Consider the following 17,214-nt stretch of genomic DNA (forward strand, 5'->3'; position numbering starts at 1 on the left):
GAAGACACTTCCTCCTGGGGACACTATTTTAACGAACAGAAGAAGCCTTCACCATTAGATAAGTCTTTTCTTTCCTGGGCAAGATAAAGAAGTTATACTTGAAGTTCATATATCAGTGCAAAGTTATTTCCAAGGTGAGAAAAAACCTTCTCTGACTTGTTAATCAGAATATGAATGGAGACAGACCTATATTGTATCGCCCCCAAAATATGTGCTTTGTATTATAAAAATACCTGACATATAAAGGATATGCAGAAAGCTGTACTTCTATCATTCCAAGAACATCTCTACTGGAAAAAGATATATTTGGTTTAGACCTCATTATCAGTTAAAATTTAAAACTGAAAACTCCAGTTTTAGAAATGTCATAATTTTATGCTAGAACAAATAAAAATCTTGTGTTATACATTAAAAATAATCATAACAATGTGTGAAAAGTCTGATGATAGAATAACATTTTTATATTCCTTTAAAAATAGTGTTTTCTGAGAAGATTTCTGAACTGTATAAAGTTTTACATTGTATCAAAAAGTATGTCTACCAAGGCATAAATTCAGACTTAAAAGAATGTTCTATTCCATTTTCTCATACACTGTATTTGATTGTTCCTACATATACTCAAAATTCCCATATCATAATGAGAATGTGTCACTTCTAAATTCTTGGCATGTGTTCTAAAACTTTGACTCTGAAAGGTGTCTTGGACTATAATAATGTATTGTATCAATCCAGAGATTTGATATGCCCTTTAGTTAGAATTCTCTCTTCTGAATGCAAAAGGTATTAATATATAATTTTAAAGTATAATGGCTACATAACCTTAATCAAACAACGTATTACATATCACTACATGTAGGATAGGACAGAATTTTACAGAAATTTTACAGGAACTTCTTGGAACTTGCATTTTTATCTAGTAAAATATTTTTTTCTTTATAAAAATATAAAATAAATAATTATCAGTGCATCAGTGCACTCATTAAAGAAACATATATAGTATATATTGCAAAGTTTCAAATCCCTTCATATGTCTATTTATTGAAGATTAGCGATGTTAAAGCCATTAATAAATACTGTATTTGTTTCTTAGGTCTTCCGGGTTGGCAAATCTCTCCATTCCTAACGTCCAATTACAACTGTGACCAGTTCTCATTTTCCTTTCTGATTTCTGTCCTATGTCATAATGCATTGCTTGCCTGCCAAAAAGATGTAACATGCAACTGTATAAGGAAGTCACTGTCAGAACTCCTCAGGAAATCACTCAGCGGTCTGCAACTGTTACTTATCTTTCCGTACCACTGATCCTATTTCAACTTCTGTCTTCCCACTGGAAAGACTTTTTCTGTTCAGTCTCAAACAGACTCACTCAAGCTATTTTGGAACTGTGGACCAAATGTATCTAGAAAATATCTAGCAAAATAGAACATGGTGAAATATAAAAGAAGGATTAATTTGCTTGTTTTCTTTTTTTTAAGACCTTTCCTTCATGAATTTGAAAAACATTTTGAAGAGGTAATTTTCCAACTATTTTTTGTATATTTCAAATTCATGTCCTCTGATTGGCTTCTAAAGCATCAGACTCTTTTCTAAGCAAAAATAATCTCCTTTTCTCCTGGATAAAAACTTAAGAGCTTTGAAGGAAGACAAGCTCTAAAAAAGATTGTCACAAACTTATAAACTCCAGAACAGGTTATAACAGGGGGCTAGAGACTTTGGGATTAGTAAATCAGAGAACTAGGATAAAAAACAGAAGACTGTTGAATCTTAGAAGGTTAAGGTCAAGACTGAGCTGCTGCTCAAATCATCCTCACCTTATCCCTCTGAATACTTTTCACCCACAGTAGTCTTCACTAACCCAAAGATCTGAAGTTATTAAGCTTAGCCTCATATGTCACTGAAATATGATTTCAGATGAAATTCTGCCCTGCTTAAATCACCAACAAGGGTTTTGTCAACTTCAGAAAAGACAGATTCCTCCACAGAGTTCAGCATCACTAACTACAGAAGGACATGCTTTCTTAAATTATGCAAGTTTAAACATGAATTACCAGGAAAAACTGACCTTCCATTAAGAATGTACTTTTTTTTTCTTTTAAAACAAATTTAAAAGAGAAAACAAAATATTAGAACTTACATTCAATATCAAGGTACATGCTCTTTTGGTGCCCACCAATTCTACTTGCAGCTTCACAGTCATATCTCCCTGAATCTGACAACTTCACATCTTTAATATGCAGTGACGATTTTCCATGCTGCCCTTTGACTTCTATACGGCCATCTGGGCTCTGTTTACATTGATTCAGGAAAAAGAAAGGTTTTTTTTATATATATGTATATGTATATTTATGTATGTTTTATATATTAGACACCATTGATAAGTACGACTGAAAGCAACTTTTCACCTATGGTGAAGTTATTACTGACAGCTAAGCAACTTAGGCACTATAATCAAGGGAATAAGTCAAAGTAAACCACAAAATGGATCCACTTATGACTGAAATAGTGAACTGCATACTCAAAACTTGTTTATGATCTCTCTCATTTTGTTATGATGCTCCAGTTAATGAAAATGCATACAAGCAAATCATAGTATCTTAGATTACAGTTAGCATTACCCTTCTTGTTCTTAAAAATTTAACTGTGAAACTGAATAGAAATATACCCTCAAACAATAATCAACACAAATCCAGTCATAGATTTATTTTCATTATTCACATTTTCTTGTCAGAAACTCACAATTGTTAAAAAACAAGATCCATAAATGCAACTGGACTTTCTGGACTTCATTTCCATAATATTGCATGAGAAAAGGCAAGGGAGAAAAATGAATGCTGGCTTCTGACTTTCTAGAACATAAATTTTATATTTAACAAAGTCATCAAAATCCTTATCCACAACACCCCATCCCCAAAAACTCTTTGAATTTCAAAAGTATAAAAATATTAAGGAAAACTACATAAAAGAACTAAAATCCTCTGCTCAACACCTCAACCTTTGTGAAGTAGTATACCTGAGGAAAAATAAGTTATTTTTAATCCGGTTCTGCTCTTTACTTGTTTTGTAGCTTTGGGAAACTTGCTTTACTTCTTTGTTTCACTTTTTTCATTTGAGGAAAAAAAGAAAATGTCCAAAAATACTGATATTCACCTACCTTTGTTATTGAGGAAGGTGAAAAAGGGAGAGAACACCAGGAACAATTTCATCATATCACATTTAAATTTGAAACATACTGTAACATCCATTTCTATAAATACATACACTTAATGCTTTTTACACTAAATACTCACCAAGTGGCAGCTAATATTTAAGTGACTGAGCTTTTAACTCTGTACAAGTGTTTCTGCACTGAATACAGGAAAAATGCACACAATTTTGATCTTAAAATATTTGACATAAAGCAGTCCTATAAAGCATTCTGAATATCATAATTTCTATGGAAAGAAAAGTATTCTGATCCCACATCAGCATTCAAAAACACTGGATTTTGCTTCCTGTGAAAACCTCACAGCATAGGTACGTAAATTAAAGTTATGGAATTCTAATGGAAGAGCAAACCTAAAACCCTCTGGATTGGCAAGATTACCAACTAAAACTGCTTAGTTATCTCTTACGTCATTTCTAATGCTGGAAATTCTATTTTCATTATACCTTTAAAAAAGGAAAGAGAAAAGTTATCAAGTTACCAGCAAACATGCTACTATACTGAATGTCATGATTTTTGGAAGGAATTCTTGGGATAATTAAAATGCAATATCTTTAAAATAAAACATTAAATAATTTTCTAATTTCTGGTATGTCTGATAAAATACTTGTTTAATATATATATAAAATATATTATAATATAATATATATATTCTAGATATATACATATATACATACAAAGCCAAGTACTTTTTATGACATAAGTTAATAACAGTATTATTTACTCATGAATTATTTGCTTCTTTTTAAAAACATCAAGTATGCAATACAATGGTAAACCTACAGTTTTCCTACCTTAATGTACATACACTTCAGCAATTTTATTCCTGTTTTTAACTTGATTACAAATATTTCCCTAAGAAGTCACATTTAAAACTGAGAAGACATATGCTGAAACAACCTGTGACTATGACTCACAGATACAGTACCAAATACTGCACTAGTGATTCATTAAAAGCTGCCCTTCTAAAGCACTAAGGTAGGTCTATAAAATATAGAGTAGTAGTAAAGAAAAGGTATTTTGAGATAAAATATTCTCTTTGCCTTTCCTTATTGTATATTACAAAAGAACAACGAGGAGCCAAATTCTTTCTTAGTACCTTCTTCTTGCACCATGCAAAGCGTCTCTCTGTGAAATCATATTGACCTATATCTTTAATGACACATTCACTGAAGTTCTTTCACCATGATTTTCTGAACTAGATCAGAGTTTATTCAGCTAGCTCAATTTTCTGTTTCCAGTAACAGGTTATTAGAAGCATATATGAAAAAAAGAAAAAAAATTGACTTAAAAATATATATTCCAAATGGTAATGCTGCACTCCCTGAAAAAACAAATATGTACTAGTTGTACCTTTTGTGCAGTATGGTCACAGGTATCCTGTAAAAAGAGTCACTGAAGTCACTAAAGGTATTTTTACAGAAGTATGAAATTTGCAGCACTACTTTGTATTTGATAACAAAGGAAAATTTTATCAGTTCAGTACTAATCCCAAATACTATAACTCACTGTATAATTTACTATATATTTCACACATTCGAATGCACTGATATGAGTGCTACTTGATGTGTTAAAAAAAGGTAATGAAAATAACCACAAAGATACTTAAAATTAGCTTTTACAGTAACTTCTCAATCTTCTTTATAGTTTCTCTAACTATTTTCTAATACTGCTGGAAAAAAAAAATGGTCTGTACCCAGAATAACTCTCCTATGTTCTCATGTATGAGGAAAAAAAAATAATCAAATATGGATGACATAAGGTATCTTAGATTTATAGTTAGGGCAAAACCCAACCTAATAAATATTCTGAATGTTAGATTTTTGCAAAACCACATGATCTGTTCTCATCATCAAATATGTAGTAAAAAGCATTTTGAGAGAGATCTACTAGGTTAAGCAAAGTCCACTAAAACAAATAACACACATAACAATTGTAGGCAAGACAAACATGGTGCAATACCTGACTAAACACATACCATTTGGCTGACATTCCTGAACACAGAAATGTGTGAAAGAAAACAAGAGTGCAAACATGGACCAAGAAATTTCCATAAATAAATAAATAAATAAAATAGAATGTTTTGAAGCAGCTGCCTATGTCTAGAGAGGATTCCCAGAATACGTTGGAGATTAAAGCACACAAATAAAAACTGCTAGATAGTATGATGAATTTTCACAAGGACTTCAAAAATACTAGTGTGGCTGTACTATGTTGTTCTGTTGTATAAGGCTGTTAATAGACATCTGGGTAAATAAGTCAAGGACATACTATGATGACACAAAAAGAACAATAACAGTGCTGTCATGCTGAAGCACAGCCAGGAATGAACATTAGGAACACAGCAGAGACACGGAAGTTGACTATGGCAAAAAGCAATGCAGAAGTTGGGACAAAATTTGATTATGCAGTGTTGGCCAGAATCAAAAATTGAAACCATGCTAGTTATGTTTTCCTTAAGCCAAATGAATCCTACACTAATCATAAAATGGGCAGTTTCTCATCACTTGAGATTCCATAAAAGTAAATACATATTTTGATTTTACTAAAATTCTTGTCATGCTATATACACTATTCTACTACCTGACTTTTTCTCTCATGCTCTTGCTTCCCGAACTTTTCACATGATTTTTAGTTCCACACATGAATATTCCCAAAGTCCTGACCAGCTGATGCTGACCTGACTAGTTGATGCACAGCTCCATAACTGTGTTCCAGAGCTCCCAAGGCAGTACCAGAATGATGATAACTGTGTATTTCAAGGGTTCCACATGCAGAGAAAATAGGGATGTGATGAGACAACAACATCCACAAAGAAACAAGAACAGCTTCTGGGATGGAATAACTTACTCAGGTACCATGGAGTGTTCAATCTGCACAATTCCATTGCCATTGTAGTAAAACAAGCATAATTTCTCAGAAGGTGAGAATTAGCTGATTATGATGCTTAAAAATTGTCATTCTTTTTCAATGATAGAAAGCTGTACTTGGGGAGAGCTGGATGGTGTGATTAGTGGTTAAGTTTGATTTATCAACCATTTCTCCAACTCCCACTGAAGAACTGTAGCACCAAATGAGATGAAGTTGTATGGCTGCCAAAATGTGCATTTTGAGTTGGCTGAAAGCAAGAGTGGAAGGTGAGAACAGATGCAGAAATTGTAGCTGGATTTGGTAATACTACTTAGATGGTTAGAGCAGCTGTGCCTTTGTGTTGATTATCTTCCCTCCTACAGAGTTTACCATTTGGCTGACAAAGTAGTCCTTCATCCCTTGAAGATCAAGTGCAAGACTGCAAGCAAAAAGTCCCTACGTTTAAAATCTAGACAAGTCGAAATACCTTGATTTGTTTTTCTTCTAAAGTTTAAAGCTTATTTGTGATAAAAGTGACATTACTGTTCATAGTCACACCACTACAGATCAGATTTGCCTGTCACATATTTACCAAATATATCTTCTGACACCGTGTGTACTTTAGTGCTATTTTGGACACGCATTGCATATGTTGACACAGGAAAGTTGAAGAACCAGTGGCTTAGAATTGAGAGTGTTGTTTCTTTTGTAAAACACGGTGCAACACACTCAAGAACAGTCATTGTGAGAACATACAACTTCAGTAAAAACTGCAGGACTTGAAGTTTCAAGTTCCTCCAAAGGACCTGCTGCAGATGTACATGGTAGAAGATCCTCACATTGTGTATATGGGGGAGGATTGGGGGGGTGGGAAGAACCTGTTCTAATTTTATGCCTAGCTCTTCCATCTTCACATGAAATTGTCAAAAATTGCCAACTCATTCTGTTGTCTTGGACATGTTCTGAGTACACATCACTGAATTTTCAAGGAGAAACCAAATACTGATTAACAGAATCATCTTTGGAATGTCATGAATAACAACGTTTTATGAATCTTTCTGATTTCAGGTTGTGTTGATATCCACATGAGAGGAAAACTTCATATCACATACTTCAGGCAGATGTTTGATGTTTCTTATATGTGAGATCTAAGCAGATCATAATTGCTCATGAAACTGTTCCTTGAAGCAGCATGAAAGTTAAGAACTGCAACCTGACATGCTGATACTAAATCATGATAAAATTCCAGAAGTCTATTAAATGTAAGTGACCAGCAATTCCTAGTCTGAAAATCTACCTTTGATGATGAGAAAGGGCTGTTAGTCACAACAGCCATCATCGTGTAGAAGCTGATGGAAGCTCCCTTCTGGATTATGGATGGTATATTCACAATATTTCCCATTCTCTTCAGGTAAATGTATTCTATCCATGCACCTGTTGGAGACAGCAGAAAATTCCAGAGTATTTCTACGTGCATATGCCTTAATGTGCAGTGAATCAGAATAATGCTATAGCAGTGTCTTGGGCTTCACTGATTTTTTTAGGAGACCTTGTGATTCTTTTAGAATTGCAGCTCATTAAATATATATGTCAGCATGCTGCAAATTCCTGAATTTGTTAGGAATTTGTTCTTCTACAAGGAAGAAATTATTGAAGAACTTATTGTTTGTAGATCTACAGTGTAACACCAGGGAAGTCACAAAAATCTAATCTTGAAGAAAAAGTATCGTTGCTTTGATTTTCTGTTCATCTGCAGACATAGTAGTTACTTTTAAAGAATTCAGATTGGAAATAGTAGCGGGTTCTATGCAGGTTGTGAATAGCATATACAATCTCAGGAAAAATGTATTCTTGAAAGCTTCATATAACTTTTAGAAATTATGAACTGATATTTGATTGATTTATGCTGGCTTTTCTTTCAAACTTAAGTTGTTATGTAATGAGATGACACAGGATATCCAATACACCAAAACATGAAATAGAAATCTGAACTTCTTTCCTTGATTAGCTTTTACTCACAAAAGAGTATAAAAGAAAAATAATATAGAGAGAAAATATGATGATCAGCCATTCAAGATTACTTCCCTCAAAGATGCAAATCACAACAAAGAAATGGTTGACGATTATTAATGTCAAAAATATTAGCATCATATGCAAAAAGCTTGTAGAGGAAAACAAGCATTAGTGTTGGCCATAAAACATAACAATAGTAAGCACAAAGGAGTGTTTAAGTGTAACAGAAATAGTACAACTGTAATAACTACATTTACTTTGCTATTAAAATTTCTGATTCACTCATAAATATTGTATTTAATAGTTTTATTCTTAAGGATTTTGCTGATCTGACTGCAATGATCCCACTAACATAGGTGACTCGAATGGATTCAGAGCAGCAAAATTCTCAGGAATTCCGTACATTCCACTAAGCACAACGTTCTTATTCAATACAGACCTCACATAAAACAGGCACTAAAAAGAATGAGACACAGGTGATTATACCTCGGCTTTGTGAATCTTTAAAACGTTTGTGAAGCATTTGTAACTTCAACGCAATTTGGGGTCACAAGGTGTTCCTGCAAAGGATGAGTAAGGGAAGTCTCTAGCATAAGCGTATCAATATGGGATCTAGGACTACTCAGACTTGAAATACTAACTGTGATTTGCCAGAATTTATTCTTCAGTGATTACTCAATCTCTGTGCATCTAAACAACAATAATCACTATTAAACATATACAGCATCAGTAGCAATAAGTATGGTTATTCTGACTAGGAACTTCAACCTGGTCCCGTTTCAGTTTGGGTCACTTCAAATCTGAAGTAAATATTACTTCAGCTGTAGAAATAACTAGTATGGTGAAACTATACCGTTGTACTGTACCAAACTGCCCACACAGAGTGAGTTACAAAACTGAAAGAACAAGGAAACGTCAAGCACTAGGATCCCAGCTTTCCTTCAGGCAGGGACTGTAGCCCAGAAAGTATGATTCTCCTATTACTAGTCAAAGCTTTGCATTGCTCCAGTGCAGGGTCTTGGGACCTGCCAGGACTTGACTTGATCTGAGATTATTTCAGTTTGCTTTATGATTGCAAGTGCCTAGTCATCAAGTAACTACCCCAAATTTGTTTCCGCTTAGCTCTGTGAAAAGTATCATGTATGGCAAAGGTCTAACTAGCAAACATAAGCTCTTATCTTAATTGGGACTAGAAGAGGCACTTCTGTAACTTTAATAACTAACAGGTAAAAACAGTAAAAAAAAAAAAAAAAAGAAAAACCCCAACCAACCAACCAACAAACCACAAAACCAAACCTGTAGCTGGAAACCCATGAAGACAAAGCATGTAACCTGATGGCAGTACAAAATGGACAAAAATAACTTCAAGTTGATCCAACGCAGGGAAGGAAGCATGATTTTGGTCAGGTTTCTTTTTAAGGGGTTGGGTTGGGAGGTTAAGTCACTTATATGTTTCGCTGGAGAAGAAGTCAGGACACTGATGAATTGTCAACCCTTCTCTCCCTTTTTTAATTTTAATTTATTTTTTTTTTTTTAAGGAAAATAAGCACTGTCAACCTTAGGTCTCAGGGGAATACTGGAAGGGTGACTATAACATTGAAAAGAAAAGTAGGAAGCTTTTGTATAACAATTTTAATGTTTCTTTTTTTTCCCCTGTATTAGATAACTTGGATTAAAGTGTTCATATCACTGTAACTGGACTAAGAATAATTGATTGGTTTATTTTGTTTAAACTGATAAAGCATTACTTGGACTGACAACAAATTCTTGGATAAGTACAGTTTGTATGTCCCTTTTGTTCAGAAAACTCTTCTGTAAGAATATAAAATAACCTTTAAAATGACAACTACTCCAAGAAGCTCAAACTGAGCTTAATGCATATATATATTAATTTAATTTTCATAGAACTCGGGTTCAAACCATGACACAGTTTAGCTTTAGTTACAGGAATAACTGATGTGGTGAAGGTATGCAGTTACATAACACAGGGCAGCACAATATGTGCTTTCTTTGGTGGGAATAAAAAAATTATTTGAGTTTTGCTTACTGGTTTGTTCAGCAGCTCTATGCACCTTGGGATCCTTTCCAGTTTTCTGTAGAGGTGATGTATGTTTTATTAAAATTACTATGGCTAGACAGCAGATAGGCAGTCTGTCTGGACACTGAGATGAGGTGGAGCCATGCAGGGGGATATATAAGCAACAAGGCTTCCTTAGGGGAAAGAAAGGTTCAGAAAGCCAGAAATACATAACTTGAGTCATGAGGAACATGGGAATTGTCTGCAGGAGGACACAGATCCAGATCTCACAGATCAAAAAGTCTTTGCTCACAAACCCTGATAACTCTGTAGGGCTTTTTGCAACTGAAGAAACAACAGGAAATTATTGCAGCAGCAAGCAAAAGGAGAAAATGAGTTAACTTGGACATATCTGAAAGGGCACAGAAATATTTTTTTTCAAGTTATTTTATTTAATCGGTATCATCCAATAGTGTTTTTCTATTTACATTTCTAAATTTATTTCTATATACGGATATAAATAAAAGATTATGCTGAACATGTCAGTCAAATTGAGTGGAAACTATTATGGAAAAATGTGTTATTACTAGAGTTTGAACAAGCACAAAACCCCATATGTCATTCTGCTAGGGAAAGAATCACTGAAAACCAAAATCCTGGAACCAATCTATAGCTTATTTTCAGTCGGCTTACAGCATTTCCCAGTCAATTCCACATGTTGGGAAACTCAGTAAGGATATATTATTAAATTATCAGAAGTTATGCATAGTACATTGCTGAAGAAACAGATCTGTAACAACACATAAACTGAAGAGACCATATGGATAAATTAATCAGAGTTAAAAAAAAATTAGTCCCAGCTCTACAATTCTCAGTTACGCAGGCAAATTGGGAGGGAAGCGGCAGGCCTGGAGAAAGGTAATAATTTTCTGGGTGAGGAAGGAGCCAAAAAAGAGGAGTGAGGAAAAAAGTGTGAGAAACAGCCCTGCAGACATCAAGGTGGGAGAAGGAGGAGGGGGAGAAGGTGCTCTAGCCACCCAAGCAGAGATTCCCCTGCAGCCCATGGTGAAGACTGGTGAAGCAGGTTGTCCCCCTGCAGCCCATGAAGGTCGATGGTGGAGCAGATATCCTCACTGCAGCCTGCAGAAGACCTCATGCTGCAGCAGGTGGACATATCCGGATGAAAGCTGTAGCCCATGGAGAGTCCACTCTGAAGCAGACTCCTGGAAGGACCTGTGGCCCATGGGGGACCAATGGTGGAGCAGTCTGTTCCTGAACGACTGTACTCTGTAGAGAAGTCACACACTGGAGCAGTTTGTGAAGAACTGCAGCCCATGGGAAGGACTCACATTTGAGCAATTGAGGAGACTGTGGGCAGCAAATTGCTTCTTGGTGGGCTGCTGGCAGGGGTAAGAGTTTCTTTCTCTTTTGTATAGCTACTACCTCCCAACGTCTTATCCAAGACACAAAGTTCCCAATAAAATTGCCAAAAAATACATCTGCTGAGGGAAAAAACCCCACATTACTTAATATTTTGGCGTTTGCTATCAGATGAATAATGTCTGTAACATTTTATAGCCACATAATTATCATCATATTGGTTAAAATGAAAAGGTAATAGACAAAACAACTAATGTGTTTATATAAATCCATACAGTTTCATACAGAATTTGTAAAGATTTTTTAACATAATTAGGGTATATTTGTTATATACGATGACCTGTGACTTCAGGAATTCTTAAAGAACATCCATGAACCTTAAAGTTCTTAGAGGTCTTAATTTTAAATGCCTACAGTATTGCTTTTGGGTGAGATAGTGATATTTTTATCTCAATAGAGATTACTATAGTTTTGGTATTACTGAAATCACTTTAAATTTGTGATAAGGAAGCACTGATAACTATGTTCTAAATAACATCACAGGCTCCATACTGTGATTATGTTTGTCTGATCAGAATGTGTGCTAGTTTCCACCCCCCCATTTAAAAGTTGTAAAGGAAGCCACTATAGCTTCTGATGAGATTCTGTGCTTACTTTCACATTTTACAAATTAAAACAGAAAATATATATTGATCAACAGACCATAACTCCAAATGAGGCTTCTGAAATGTGCTGGTAAAATTGTATTTATTCAGTTTGGAACTCTAAATATTCACAAAACTGTATTCTTAATGCAAATTTCTATATTAAATACCACTTTATATGCTATTTTAAGAAAAGTAATTTTAGAGTACTACGTTCATTCAATCAATTTTTACCAAGTAATATGACCCTGATGGCTTTAACATTATGTATCAGCTACCTATAAGATATATTAAAGCATGTTAAATGATCAGCTTGCAGTAAGGTAAAGATTACTACATGCTATTTACTAATTGACCTTCGGCATAAATTTCACAAGTTAATTTGTACAAGCAGAAATTTATAGAAAGACAAAAAAAATCTTATTGTTGATATCATTATTTATGTCATTGCAACATTCAGAAATTTTAATAACACAGGTTGAGTCCATGCATAGATGGGAGTTATTTTGAGCATGAATAAGAGCTCAGATCTATGGTTCAGTTATGCAGTCCTATGAAATATTGTCTGTTGAATTTCAGAAGCTGTCAGTAAGGGATGGTGCAAACAGTCTTCACTTTCCCAACACGAAGCAGTCTCTTGCATTATGCTTTAGGTTAAGCGGCACAGCCTCCTAACTATCACAGATGACAGACATCCACTGGTCCGTCAGCATTGTCATGTTAAACTTGAGAACTGCTATTAATAGGAAGATAGTGTACGAGTAGATGAACACAGGGAGATGGTACAGTGAAAATCTGACTGGAAAATGCATTTTTTTAACAGCATACTAAGGACACTAATAAATTATTAAGAAATTATTACTCAGAGTCTAGATAATTTGTTAAAAAAAAACAAGATTGAAAAATAGAATCCAGGCCACCTGCTTTCATACTGGTTTCGCCCAAAGTCCAAATACTTATTTTTGACTAATATACAAGGATATTCAAACTGCCTTTCAGGTCAGGAAAACTGCTGACAGGTTTTAATAGTGTAAAATGTATCTTGTCAGCATTGCTGATTGTGCCATTGGTTGTGCTCATTTCCTATGAGTTTCCACAGTATGTAGAAAATGTAACATTTCGGAAGACTCTGGAGAACGTCCTATCGTACATCAGTGAACGCTACCGAATGACTCCAGTCTATAAAGTGTGGCTGTATCACTTAATGTATCACCAGATGCAGGATCTATTTCATCTGACAAGTAACAGCCATTTGAAAGTTATTAAACCGTTAGCGGATAATACAACTGATTCTTAGGCAGAAGCTCGTGAAACAATCTTTTGTGTAGGGGAAGGAATGAATATTCAAGTCCAGCCTGCACTGGCATTGTGCGAAACGTTGGTCCATAAACAGTTCCCTGATAATTTCCATCTTCACTAGTGTATCAGACGGAATATCATCACTGATGACTAAATGGAAAAAGCTAATATTGGAAGGGAAAGAAATGCCATTTCCAAGCCTGTATGGCTTTATTTCAGCCAGTAAATGCAACACCACAACCCACAGGAAGTACCCAAAAATATCTACTTGTTACATAGTACATAAAAAATGCATTAAATGTGAGAAAATTTTTAAGTTTTAAATACAAATTCAGTAGAAATAGGATTATCCATTACAACATGGATAAAAACTTTGTACTTAATTTAAGGTATCAAGTTAAACAATTTATTAAATTAGTGATGTACCTAATAAACATCCTTCTTTCCCTAAATTGCTTAAGCTTTTAATACAAAAGAGGTATTAAATTTTACATTTTCTTGGCTTTTTGTCATCTTTAAAGAATCAACAACTTTGTCTCTGCTTAATTAATTCTGTGCTAGTGGACAGCAGTCACTTTAAAGTTCTACTGAAAGGAAAAATTTGCAGAAATGAGAGAATTCTGAGCTAGCGGAATACCAACAGTCATCCATGCAACATGAATACATATATGGATGTGTGTGTGTAAAGCCATTTGGGTCTACTCTGGATAATTGAGCATTTAATTTCTCTCCTAAAAGAGGAACAAATCTGAAAGGCCCTCTGGCCTGGTGGCTGAGATTTGGTATCAAGTTGTCAATATAAACATCAACCAAACCTGCATTAGTGAAGAGGCTATGTACATCAAAATAATTCCTAGCTTCAGTTTTCGCTTCATTTACATATCACTGTAGATATTGTTACCTACCAAAAGGAGTGTGTGGAACTCAGATGAGTGATTGGGCTACTTTAGGACTGAAATATCCACATTGGCTTGCAGCTTTCTTACTGTAATGCTTCTTAAGCTCACTAGGAAAACTGCTCTTTATTTATACCTGCATACAACCTTAACCCTCCAAGATCAGTCTTCCTACTAAAATACTGTCTCCTCCCAAAATTGTACACTCTATTTTTAAGTCTTTCTGGTTAAGTGAAGAGTTTGTCCCAACTCCATATTAGCGTAGCTGAACATACCATAAAGAAGATAAAGGAGCCCCAAAACATATGCAGATTTCTATGGATCAGATGACTGGTGAAGGTATACTATTCAGTGCACCTATGTGCTCCATGTTTTGCTTATGTCATAGGGTATAAATCTGTATATTCTCAACAGCACTAATTACCTAACATTTAAGGCCACCCTCCTACTTTCTACTCACTCTCAGGTCCATTCATTTGCCCTCTTCCAGTCACAATATTCTTACTCTTCTATTTCATAGACTTAATATGTGAAGCCCACTGTGATTCATTCTGGGGTTAAAACCAAAATAAATTTAAAAATCTTTGATGCCTGATTGAATTGTTCGCAGTGTCTCAACTAGATAATCAAATGCAATTGCAGCTGGCTACATAAACTGTTCTAAGCCTGCAGGCCTGTGCTAATATTACAACAGCAAAAATATTCTATACTATTGTAAGTAGAAACTGTTCACACAACATGTAGGTTAAACAGGTTTTAACAATTTTCCTCAACAAGGTAAGGAGACTTGCCCCTTATATTTTTCCCACTATTCAAAGGAGAAAATTTCCTGAGATTAATTTACAAAGACTGGGATTTGTATAGCTCAGAAAAAGAAAGAAATTTCTGGAGTCAATTAAAATCCCCAGACACATGTATGTTTCCTCTTTTTGGGCGAATAGTTTCAAAGACCTGATCCTTGATGACTAAGAATGTAACAGAGCTCTCATTACTGTCTCAAAAGAAAGGCAACACAATTCACTGACACTGTAACACTGCTTCTTTTTGTGCAGTGACAATAGCATATACAGGGAGCAAAAAAATTTTCAGATTCTTTTTATTAACATTTGTAATAGCTGAAGTGGAGTTAATAGGCTTGGGGAAAAAGCAGAGTTGACCTTTCAAAGAAAGACAAAACAAACCCCAAGTTCTTTACGTTTGCCTATTGCCTGATCATGAAAACTATGAAAACTTCTACCAAGCTCCAAACAGTTCTAATTTGCATGTCAATATAAAGTGAATTCAAAATTGGAAAATAATTTATTATTCAGCTGAGCTCTGCAATATTTGGAAACAACGTCACAGGAAATTTCACAGGGACACCCAGATTATTACTGCAATGGTAGGTAGATGGAAAGAAGTAGAACTCAAGCAACCTCTTTAGTCTTCATTATACAATTAAAAATAAGATAATTTTTTACTTGTGGACACAAGAATAGTGTAAGATATTTCAAAGACATCTGGCGAATCTGTATCAAATATATATAAAATACAGTATAATTTCATATATCTTAAATCCAATACCCAAGTTGCAAATTTGATTTATTTCTTTTTTTTGTTTGTTTTTTTTTTTGTTTTGTTTTGTTTTGTTTTTAACCACACATGCGTTATCAAAACTGAGTATCAGATACTGGACTATAACCTTGCTGCACTGACTTCTTTCATTCATTTTACATGTTTAGATCATAAATTCTTCAGGGTAAAGATTGTCTCTTTGGACACATGCTGCATACAGTAGAGCTACTGTCTCATCTCAAGCCCCATCTGTTATTGTCATTTGTATTCCAAAACAGGGCTTGGAATAGTAATTACAAACAACATTGGTCAGCTTTCATATTTCTGCTAGAATTAGATACTAGGAAAGTAGAGCATGAAACTCTGACCTTGCACTTCTGCAGTATGCACAGGAATGAATGACATTTTTGTATCAGAAAATCAGGATGTGCCGTCCTTCAGGGATGTGTGTAGATATGTATGTGCATGTCCAAAATCCATTTTATAAGTGATTACAGAAAATCCAATCTAACCACTACCCTTCCTTCTGTTCCACAAAAAGCAACTCTTCTCCTGCCTCCTCTTTTTGCTGGGAAAAGGGCCAGGCCTGCTGGATGCACAGAGGTCTGTAGGAACATAGCATTTCTAATCAGAGCCAAAAGGGCCATGGCCAGGTTGGCACGTTAGTGAAAGGATGTGCAATGGTGGGGAGTTGAGGACTGGAAGCGAGAGGCAGAGTACATGCACCAAGCAGAGAGTTTTGGCTTAACACCACAACAGCAGATGAAGCTCTGGTCTTGGACTAAACCTTCATTTCCATTTTCAAATCTTTAAGGGTGAGCCAAACACCTTCTGTCACGCACAATCATTCACTTACTCAGGCTCACCCACTCATATATTTATTGTTTATAAAGCCGTAAAAGAATTACAGAGGTCATCTAATGTGACATCCCAGAAAACTTTCCATTTAAACTTCCAAGAGACATCAGAGGAAGGAGAAAGCCGCCTTTATTTCAAATTCTCAATGAAAGAGGGACCACACACTGTGGTAGATTGTTGCATAGGATAACTGGTAAAAGGAGGGAGGAAAAGGCTTCTTTGCTTTTGGTTTGAACTCACTTGGCTTCAACTTTCAAATACACACTTCTAAGGTACTGAAAATCCTTTATCAAAGCTATATTTTCCTAAGAGATAATTATAGGCCTCTTACTCATTAATATTATCCTCCTTAAGCCCAGCAGGGTTATTTCTTTGATCTATGACAAGCATATTATTCATTATTTTGGACATAATAATTTCAAAACTCAGAAAAGTCTATGGCCTGGTTATAAGATCTATCTAGCATTTGAAAGAAAACATTTTGAATCTATGCAGGCTGAG

The 17,214-nt window shown here is 34.9% G+C and overlaps 1 protein-coding gene across 1 annotated transcript in view; it reads right to left on the reverse strand.

Moving 5' to 3' along the window:
• NCAM2 (neural cell adhesion molecule 2) overlaps positions 1–17,214 on the reverse strand; it is a 140,692-nt gene that overhangs the window by 95,925 nt on the left and 27,553 nt on the right. The window contains exon 8 of the mRNA XM_086482338.1: positions 2,135–2,285. Within this exon, the coding sequence (XP_086338464.1) occupies positions 2,135–2,285 (151 nt within the window). The remainder of the gene's footprint in view (positions 1–2,134; positions 2,286–17,214) is intronic.

Source organism: Leptosomus discolor, chromosome 1 (genome assembly GCF_034619465.1).
Source record: "Leptosomus discolor isolate bLepDis1 chromosome 1, bLepDis1.hap2, whole genome shotgun sequence".
In the NCBI taxonomy this organism is placed as follows: Eukaryota; Metazoa; Chordata; class Aves; order Leptosomiformes; family Leptosomidae; genus Leptosomus; species Leptosomus discolor.